The sequence below is a fragment of the Ascidiella aspersa genome, chromosome 1, assembly GCF_963924565.1.
Source record: "Ascidiella aspersa chromosome 1, kaAscAspe10.2, whole genome shotgun sequence".
In the NCBI taxonomy this organism is placed as follows: Eukaryota; Metazoa; Chordata; class Ascidiacea; order Phlebobranchia; family Ascidiidae; genus Ascidiella; species Ascidiella aspersa.
Genome location: NC_139447.1, coordinates 1,036,850 through 1,047,649, shown reverse-complemented (window position 1 = coordinate 1,047,649; position 10,800 = coordinate 1,036,850). Strand labels below are relative to the sequence as shown.

General features: G+C 34.6%; 2 protein-coding genes and 1 non-coding gene across 3 annotated transcripts; 1 reads left to right on the top strand and 2 right to left on the bottom strand.

The window, feature by feature from the left end:
* Positions 1 to 483: 483 nt before the first annotated feature.
* Positions 484 to 558, top strand: Trnar-ccg (transfer RNA arginine (anticodon CCG)). Its single transcript is given in 2 exon segments — positions 484 to 520; positions 524 to 558. It is a non-coding gene; the product is annotated as a tRNA-Arg (tRNA).
* Positions 559 to 1,809: 1,251 nt separating this feature from the next.
* On the bottom strand, positions 1,810 to 3,702 carry LOC146166436 (uncharacterized). The gene is made up of 2 exons (XM_083384635.1): positions 2,939 to 3,702; positions 1,810 to 1,837 (listed from the first exon to the last, which is right to left on the bottom strand). The coding sequence occupies exons 1-2, from the start codon at positions 3,658 to 3,660 to the stop codon at positions 1,810 to 1,812; spliced, it is 750 nt and encodes a 249-aa protein (XP_083240761.1). The 5' UTR covers positions 3,661 to 3,702.
* Positions 3,703 to 6,655: 2,953 nt separating this feature from the next.
* Positions 6,656 to 7,804, bottom strand: LOC146166435 (uncharacterized). The gene is made up of 2 exons (XM_083383116.1): positions 7,618 to 7,804; positions 6,656 to 7,383 (listed from the first exon to the last, which is right to left on the bottom strand). Exons 1-2 carry the CDS (start codon positions 7,802 to 7,804, stop codon positions 6,656 to 6,658), a joined length of 915 nt encoding a protein of 304 aa, XP_083239242.1.
* Positions 7,805 to 10,800: the final 2,996 nt, after the last annotated feature.

Below are 10,800 nucleotides of genomic sequence, written 5' to 3'. Positions count from 1 at the left end.
GTGTATTTTGTGATTTTGTAGCTTTATATCTCTGGACTCGAGAAATTGTAGATTTGCAATGGAAAAACTTAGCTTGAGTCAATCTTAACAAAAATCGAAACAGCCTAAATCATTTTGTTCTGTTATATACAGACGAGATAATTTTATCATATCATCAATTTGGAGATAGATGCTAGGGGTGAACAAAGCTGAAAAAGTTTGAGAAGCACCAACTGCTGTCATTTAATTTTACTTTTTTGCGACGCCATTATCAAACTAACATCAAGACAAATGTATTTATTGACAAATTTCCCCTTTGTCATCTGTAATTCTAAGGTGACGTCAAGAAGTTTTCGGCTCATATCTGTTTTTGAACATGAAACCTAAACCACAAACCAAAGTCAAATTTATAATATTTAAAATTATTTCAATGCGAAGTTGCTTGTACTAACAGAATATACCAAGCATTGGCGTATGGTTGTTTCTCGACTCGCTTCCTTCTGAGCCTGTGTAGCTCAGTTGGTAGAGCGACGGCCCCCGGTATAGCCGAGGTCGTGAGTTCGAACCTCACCACAGGCTATAGTTTTACGAACAGGATGCAGCAGGCAACGGTACTATGGTTGTTTCTCGACTCGCTTCCTTCTGAGCCTGTGTAGCTCAGTTGGTAGAGCGACGGCCCCCGGTAAGGTCGTGAGTTCGAACCCCACCACAGGTTAGTTGTTTTTCTAGCCTGCCATTTTCGTTTTAACCAAAAACCCCTTTGTCAAACTGCGAACTTCAAGTAATAAGTATCTGGAATTGTCGGAACGACCGATGTATCCATATAAATAGCAGATGTGATGGTAGAAAGGATTTATCAGACGGAAGTAACCAGTAAAATTAAGTCACATATAAAAACAGTATATACAGTTGCACTTTAACTTTGTACTCAACGTTCGCGCAATATTTACATTACCTTTGTTTAAGTCACAAAATAATTTCCAATCTTATTTACAAATAATGGTTTGTTTTGGCTTTTGAAAAGATTTAGATCTAGAACTTTTCTTAACGTTTTGTTTTTTAAATATTTCTCTTAGAGTGAGTAATTTTATGTGGATTAAAATTTCCTCTAGGGCAAAAACATTTTCCACAAACTTTGTATTTGTAAAGCTGTACTTAGGTGTGGGTTTGTTCATGTTTTTTGAGATGTAAAACATTTTTCACAAACTTTGCATTTGTATGTTTTTTCTCCAGTGTGAATTCGTTTATTTTTTGTAAGATTACCAAGGTGGTCAAAACACTTTTCGCATAGTTTTTTATTTAAAAGCTTTTACTCCACTGTGAACCGTTTCATGGCGTTTAAGATTTTCGCTCTGGATAAAACATTTCCCAAATTCTTTGCATTTATAAGGCTTTTCTTTAGTATAAGTTTGTTCGTGTGGATTCAAGGCACTTCTTCGACTGAAACACTTTCCACAAACTTTGCATTTGTATAATTTTTCTCCAGTGTGAATTCGTTGGTGTCTTTTCAAGTTAGTTGAATCATTCGTTTGTGAACATTTAGGCAATGTTCTAATGCAAAACGTTTAGCGCAATAATTACACTTATAAGGTTTTTCTCCAGTGTGAATTTTCATGTGTTATTGAGTGTTTCCGTTCTTTGAAACATTTTACCACAAACCTCGCATTTGTGTTTCTTGAAGAGAACCGTGGCCATATTATGTGCTTTAAGTTTTTAGAAAATTTTCGAAAACCTGATATCGGAACGTTGCTGTAATTTCTTTCCTTCGCTGTTTGTCTGATTTTTTATTTCACATTGTTATTCATAATCCAACGCTTTACTGACACAAAATTAATCCAGAAGTTTGACATAGTTTCTCCTGAAACATATAAAATAAACACATATTATACGTGGCACTTTTGTTCAAATAGGCGAAATATATTCACAGACATAACGTCACAACGTTTGCTGTTCTCAAATGTTTGATATCAATTGCCAACACTTAATTGAGACATAAATGAAACGTATTGAGCGCACACAAAGTTGAAGCTTATTAATAAAGTTATTTTACCCACAGATGAATATCTCAATAAAAAAAGTAAATATATTTACTTTTACTTTGAGAATGTTGTATAAGTGCGCAAATGCAAATTTCACTGCGCAATTTGTCTGGTGTCGCTGCGACCATTAGAGGGAACACTGCCCACAGATGTATATCTCACCAAAAATAAAAAAAATTAGACATTGTGTTTATCTTTTAAAGTTCAGTTTTGAAGAGTTTTTCTTACGACACAAAGGCCATATTTGGAAAGCAGTAAACAGTTGGTAACTAGGTCGATTTTGACATAAATTGTATTGTGGAAAAAGTCTGGGATAACAAGGAGTTCACCCAACCAATAGTATACCAAGGGCAACGTTCCATAAACCAAACTGCCTATAGTACTATCCACATTGGTGTTTATTTTGACCCAAACATTTTCCACATTCTTTACATTTAAATGGCTTTTCTCCAGAATGAATTCGTTTATGAGAATTCAGATCACTCAATTGAACAAAACACTTTCTAAATTCTTTACATTTGAATGTTTTTTCTTCAGTGTGAATTTGTTTATGAGTATTCAGATCACTCAATTGAACAAAACACTTTCTAAATTCTTTACAATTGAATGTTTTTTCTTCAGTGTGAATTCGTTTATGACAATTCAGATCACTCAATTGAACAAAACACTTTCTAAATTCTTTACAATTGAATGTTTTTTCTCCAGTGTGAATTCGTTTATGAGTATTCAGATCACTCAATTGAACAAAACATTTTCTAAATTCTTGACATTTAAATGGCTTTTCTCCAGAATGAATTCGTTTATGAGAATTCAGATCACTCAATTGAACAAAACACTTTCTAAATGCTTTACATTTGAATGTTTTTTCTCCAGTGTGAATTCGTTCATGAATTTTAAGATCACTCAATTGAACAAAACACTTTCTAAATTCTTTACATTTAAATGGATTTTCTCGTGTGTGATTTCGTTCATGAGCTTTCAGACCACTTAATTGACGAAAAGATTTTCCACAATTTTTGCACTTATAAGGTTTTTCTCCTGTGTGAATGCTTTCATGTTGTTGAAGAGTTTTTCTTTCTCTGAAACTTTTTTTACAAACTTTGCATTTATAAGGTTTTTCTCCAGTGTGAATTCTTTGATGAGCTTTCAGACTACTTGAGTGACCAAAAGATTTTCCACAATGTTTGCACTTATGAGGCTTTTCTCCAGTGTGAATCAGTTCATGTACTTTCAGACCACCTGTTTGAGCAAAACTTTTTCCACATTCTGTACATTCGTGAGGTTTTTCGCCAGTGTGAATTCGTTCATGAACTTTTAAACCACCTATTTGACGAAAACATTTATCACAAACTTTGCATTTAAATGGCTTTTCTCCAGTGTGAATCCGACCGTGAGCTTGCATACCACTTAATTGACGGAAACATTTTCCACAATGTTTGCATTTGAATGGCTTTTCTCCAGTGTGTATCCGACCATGAGCTTGCAAACCACTTAATTGAGAAAAAAATTTTCCACATTCTGTACATTCGTGGGGTTTTTGTCCAGTGTGAACCCTGTCATGTTGTTGTAGAGTATCTTTTTCGCTGAAACGTTTTTCACAAACTTTGCATTCATGAGTTTTTTTTCCAGTGTGAATTCTCATGTGAGTGTTAAGATGCTGAGTTGTTCCATAAAGTTTCCCACAAACCTTGCATTTGTGCTTCTTGAAGTGAAACCTGGACAAATGCTTACTGAGAGCCTGTTTACTATCAAAAGGCTTTTCACAAATGTGACATCGTAATTCTTTTATATTGTTGTAAGGATTAAGTTTGATTTGATTTTTTGACAGGTTTTTTGACCCACTAACATCAGGTTGGTCTAAATCAATTTGTTCTTCACAATCAGACTCTTCACTTACAGGTTGATGTTCTTGTGATGACCAATCTGTAATCGTGGAAACAGAATCATCAGAAAATCCATCATCGCTTTCATATTTTAAAGCTTTCGACGCAAATTCAATCTCAACGTTTGACATGTTTTTTCTCCTAAACATTAAAAATTAGCAAAAAATTAATCATATTATCATCAAACCTATGTTGTGTCAAAAATAGAACCAGCAAGTTAAACTACAAGTCTGTAGTAATAATACTTTGCAAAGGCCACCTTTATTACTTCTAGCTTAGTGTATTATCTGCAAAGAAACACATTCCATACTCTAAACTTAATGTATTATGCGCAGAGATTCATATTTCTTAGTTTTAACTTGATGTATTCTACAAAGAAACACATTCCCTACTTGGGTTTCTAAATACAAACGAAATCATTAAACCAATGAAACAGTAAAGCCAACATTTTAGCAATTTAATTACCAAACTATTATAGGAACTGCGGCGTAATGATCGATATAAGTATTTTAAACACTCTTATCTGCAAATACTATTTTTCTGCTAAATGAGCCAGCAACAAAGTTAGAAAAGTAGTTAACAATAAAAACAAACTGCGGCATGAGCAGCAGAAAAAAGAAAGCGTGTGACGTAATAAGCGTAATTGTCAAACGATAATTAGCAAAGTTTGAGCAACAGTTTAACAATATTATGCCCAAGAAACACAACACATTCCTTAACTTCTAAATTCATGTATTAATCGCAAACAACCAAACCTTTATGGAAGGATTATTAACAACAACGTTACTTTTAATTAACCATTGGATATAAGATGACTAAAAGCTCCTAATTTATCTAGTTATCCGGTTTAACAATGGTAATGCTAACATTAGTAACCCTAATAAAATCTGCACTGCACATCTAAAAAAACGTACAGATATAACACAAGCGTAAAAGCCAAACAAAACATCACAGAGTCGAAAAGACTCTCGTCAATTTTACTGATAGAAAGGTACAAACTTATATAAATAATACTCTACCGATTGTAAAAGTTACTTGCAAGTTGCAACATTTTTGATTTTCTGTCCCAGTATAATAAAATAACTCCTATTTTTATTAACTATGACATCTTGCTGCGGTTTACTGTCAAGAAAATAGACTTAAGAGTAAGAGCCCTAACAGTTCAACTGCACTAGCTCGCTCAATCACTTGATCTAAGTTAGCTCACAAAAGCCTCAGGCTATATTACTAGCAACCGTGCGCACTGGAGCGTAGCAGTAGAGCGTGACCAACAAAAGAAGGTTTAATCAGCGGCTGCTCGAGTTTCTGATGCTGCTTTTTAAAATGCTCTTATTCTTATCATTATATTGGGATGGTTGGTCACGTTTTCTGCATTTATTCTTGATACAATTTAAGATGCTACCCTAACCCAACACATATAAGCAATTAACAAATAATGTTGCTGTTTAAATTATACTAAACTTGCTTCCACTGATTATATCATCATACCTTACCAGCAATGTTAAACAACCTTACAAAAAATGTCCACATAATTACTAACAAAGTAAAGTATGCAGCTCGAAATTATATTACTGCCATGTTTAAAGCAACACTTTAACCTTCCTGTGTTAAACTATATGCCACTGCACGTATTACAGAAGTACAACTAAGCACATTGCACAACTCGTATAACCAAAAACTTCCGTTTTGTTGAGCCCCAAACGTCACGCATGGTTTATATACGCATGGTTGGTTTCATTAAACGCATGGACGGCTTTATGTAACGGAAGACTGGCTTAATGTAACGGTGATAAGTTATATGTACGAGCTAGGATTGGAGTGGAAAATTTGATGTTGAAACATTGATGCAAACTATCCACAATGTTAATTAGTTATTTATAGTTGTTGGCATTTGCACAGATTTTCAAGTATTTTTCAGTGTTTTTTATTGTGACTTGGCTCCACAATTCAAAAGTTTTATTCATATTTTAATGGAATGGAATATAAAAGTACAAAGTGGTGATTTTTGTTGTATATAAATTGGTGCTAGCGGGGCTAGTTTTGTGTAAAGTACAGAATAGCTAAAATATAGTCAAACTGCCAATGCAACAAAGACTGCTCCGTGAAAGGAAAAAATACTAGATTAACATTAGAATAATAGCTGATCAGTTCCAATAAATATCGAAAAGCAAAGGTTTATGGCTAGAAGCATCAATATACATAGCTTCACATTATCAAATCAAACAATTAATACTAAATACACAAGTCTGTAATAAAAAGATAGGCGTGAACAACGTCTTAAAAATATAGCGTTTTATAAAAACAATTCATATGGTATATTACCTTTACTGAACAAGATTGTTTAGATTTTAAAATTCGAAAACTAAAAGTCATAAGCGGTTGAAACGGGTTATACATGGAGATGGTAGAATATTTACCAAAGCTTTATTTAACACAAATGCGACGAGAAAAATGACATGGTTAAATTAGGATTCCAGCACTTCAAAGCAACTGTTTTACGGGTAATAAATATTAACTCAAGCTTAATAGAGGTTCAGTAGGTATGCAAAGTTCCTACCTTTTTCTATTTACACGATTGAATCCATCCTAATTAACTGATATCCCACCTTTTCATTTTGCTATAATGGCATAAAGTTCAGCAAAGGAAATTGCACTTGTTCGAATCTCGCGCATATTCACATTTCCTTTGATTTGAAAATACTTTTTCAATTGTTTGTGTTTTCTGGTTTAATTATTACAAAAGTGTGTATTTTATCAACTTTTGCTTTTGAATGTTTTATCTCTAGAGTGAGTTCTTTTGTGTCTATTAAGATTAGATGTACAGGCAAAACACTTTCCACATTCGTTGCATTTATAAGCCTTTTTTCCAGTATGAGTACTTTCATGGATTTTAAGACTTCCTAAATGGCTAAAACATTTTCCACATACTTCACATTTGAAGGGTTTTTCTCCAGTGTGAACTTTTTCATGATGTTTAAGAGTTCCTGCTTTTCTGAAACAATTTCCACAAACTTTGCATTCATAAGGTTTTTCTCCAGTGTGAATCATTTCATGTTCTTTAAGACTTTTTGCATGGCTAAAACACTTTCCACATTCTTTGCATTCGTAAGGTTTTTCTCCAGTGTGAATTCTTTCATGGATTTTAAGACTTCCTAAATGGCTAAAACACTTTCCACATTCTTTACATTCGTAAGGTTTTTCTCCAGTATGAACTCTTTCATGAATCCTAAGAGTTCGTGCACGACGAAAATGCTTGCCACATTGTTCGCACGTCTCTCTAGTGTGAGTCTTTACATGTGCTTCAAGATTTTTAGCTTCGACGAAGCATTTCCCACAAACTTTGCATTTGTACGTTTGATCTTCAGAGTGAACCTGTTCATGACGTTTCAGGGATGACATCAAGTGAAAGAACTTTCCACAATACTTGCACTCATGCGATCTTTCCTCAGTGTTAATTCGTTGATTTGATTTTAAGTTGTAAGCTAGGTTAAAGCACTTAACGCAATAATTACACTTAAAAGGATTTTCTCCAGTGTGAATTTGCACTTGGTTTTCAAGTGCCGTAATAGTTCTATATAGTTTTCCACATTTCTTGCATTTGAGTTTTTTAAAGTGAAATCTGGACAAATGTGTTTTGACTTTATGACGCTTTTTGAACTTCTTTTCGCAAATATTATTGTTTTTCAATTTTTCATTCTTTTTTGGATTATCCTTACCATCTTCCTTCTTACAAGTATTCATTTGATCCAGGTTACTTTGTTCTTCACAATGGGACGCTTCACTTACAGGTTGATGTTCTTGTAAAGTCCAATCTGTAACCGTGGCAACAGAATCATCAGAAAATCCATCATCGCTTTCTTTTGTCAGTTCTGTCGTAACAAAATCGCTTTGCTGCTTTGACATGTTTTAATTTTACTTCTGAAATGTAACAAGTAGCTCATTAATAATATTTAGCACTTTATATTCATGACCTTTTAGCACTGCTCATTGATGCAACTAAGTTAATTCCTTTTTCTCCTGCGACTTAAATTTATTAACTTCTCAAGTTGGAAACATTCAAATTTATTTTTATTAATTTGATTTTTATGTCCACGCAGCGCTTAAAAAAAGCCCCACCGGAATTCAGACACGACGCGACGAAGCGAAACTTGAACTCGTCAAAGCTAGGCTATTCAGTTATGATCATGGCGGGGGCAAATTATACAAAACCTTTGAGAGAAATATACATTTGGAAACGTAACAAACGTTTACAGAGAAACACAAGTACTGGGTACACAATAATTACGTCAAAATTACCAAATGTAATGAAGTTCAAAATATTTTTTGACCATAGGCTAGCACTTTTTGGGTAGAATGAATTCCTACTAAAGTTTGTAAAAATATAAGCATCCTTTTGAACGTTATGCAAAATTACAAATAGAACAACTGGAAATAGCTTTTCAACCATTCCAGGATTATATTTTCATAATACTTAAAACAATTAACTGCTCAACCTTTCAAAACAACATTTCTAACATATAACCTTCAAAAACTCGTGGTACTTATCAATAAACATTTTTAGTCACGTTGAATAGTACACGCGCTATCTCGCTAAAAACGCGTTTAGTCGTGTCTGTCTGCTGTGCGTAAGATTTGCGTCAAGTCTGGTCGGTGGAGACGCGACAACAAATCAAATAGCGTTTCATCTCATTGGTCGCAATCAGTCTGCTTTAAAGCGTTTTTATATAACCGGTGGGGATTCAGCCTAAGAGTTTTACATGCTTAGGCTGAGAGAAAAGGCCGTGGAGAAGCGGATTATCGCTCTGTCAGCATAGTTGAAACTTCCAAAATTATACATCCCAGTGCTAGATCCGTGTAATGGATTTGTTGCAATATCCCAAATCACTGCTTGACTCGAACCTGATGGACGACCCGGCAACCAACGCACGTAAACACTTCCACCAGTTGAACTTAGTAGCTCTCCATTCTGTGTAGATAAAATATAGAATTTCCGATTTTGATGGCACTTAGCACATCTTCGCGAAAACGTTTTCCGACAAATGGACCTAGGGTTATCCAGGGGCAGCCTAAACAGCATTACTGGTACAATTTAAAACTTACTGACTTTTTGCGTAAAAACAACCTATACATTTTGTGGTTACCTAGGGATTGCTAGGCTTTTATCAACTGTGTCTTAACTAAGTAAACATTATCTGCTGCAGCACAACAAAGGCAACGTTACTTCCAAACTGTAGGTTCGCGTATACTATAACAATACATAGCAAAAATAGTATTAGCATAATATGCTGTTGCTGCCAGGCATAGCATATACTAAACAAAATCTTCTGATATTTGTTTATCCGCACTTGAGGCAGAATCCAGAATGCCTTCATCAGACAAAACATTACTTTCAATCCATAGGTTCGCGTATACTGAAAATGAGTTCTTCTGGTATGTGTTTGTCGCAGTGTGAAGTCGCCACTTTTTTGTTGTTCGGCGATTCACTCCCTAACTCGAGCGCAGTGTGAAGTCGCCGGTCCTTTTGTAAGGCGACGATGACGTTGCTCTGCCGCTTTAGAATCGCATGTCAGCGACAAAGCGGCGAAATTGTTTCTCCGACCGCCCGATAATCTTTCAATTTTAAAAAACGTTTTCGTTTTCTTGCTACAAACCAAGAAACTTATCATGGAATTAATCCTTCTTTCAGTTCGTTTTTTTATCGCTTCACCCAACTTATTGTTTCGACTTTTTAGGTCGCAGTTTTCAAAGGTTTATTTTAGGATTACAAAATTACAAGGTACATTTGCCTCCAGAATTTAATAGATTTACATATTCGTGGTTAAATGTGATTTGTTCTTACTTAAACAACTTTTATTGTCGCTCAGCGACATTTTGTACTACTCTTTTACTATCGTTTAGTGTAACCGCTAATCTTGTAGAATAAGGTGTGTAGTGAACAGTTTGTGGCTAACATATCAAAAACACCTTACTAGCAATTACTGTGAACGCTAAGTAAAAGCCAAACATAACTTCAATGTAGAGAAACCTTGCTTGCTGAAAGCTTCTAACACTAGTTATCCGGTTTAACAATGGCAATGCTAACATTAGTAGCTTAACAAAATCTGCACTGCACATCTAAAAACACCAGTAAAACGTGATCGTAAATGTCAAACAAAACTTAACTGTTAAACTCTGCTCTAACTGTTAAACTTAACTTACTAGCTCAATCACTTGATCTAAGTTAGCTCACAAAAGCCTCAGACTATATTACTAGCAACCGTGCGCACTGGAGCGTAGCAGCAGAGCGTGACCAACAAAAGAAAGTTTAATCAGTGGCTGCTCGAGTTTTCGATGTTGCTTTTCAAATGCTCTTATTCTTATATTTGAATGGTTGGTCACGTTTTCTGCATTTATTCTTGATACAATTTAATATGCTTCCCTAACCCAACAACACATATAAGTTACTAACAAATGATTGTGCTGTTTAAATTATGCTTAGCTTGCTTCCACTATTTATCATCTTACTTACTAGCAATAATGGTGTAATGTTCACATATATACCTAAGGGAAAGTATGCAGCTCGAAATTATACTACCACCATGTTCAAAGCAACACTTTAACCTTCCTTTGTTAAACGCATGGACGGCTTTATGTAACGAAAGACTGGTTTTATGTACCAGCTAGGATTGGAGTCGAAAATTTGATGTAGGAAACATATTGAAGTAACTGTCCCAATGTTAAAAGTTAATTCTAGTTGCTGACCGTTTACACAGATATTTATGTATTTTTTTGATGGAATTCTAGTTAAACTTGTAATGTAACCAAGGCCGCTCTGTAAAAGGAACAAAACTAGATCAACATTTAATAACTGGTCAGTTTCAATAAATATGGAAAACGAAAAGCAAAGCTGTTTGGTGTAT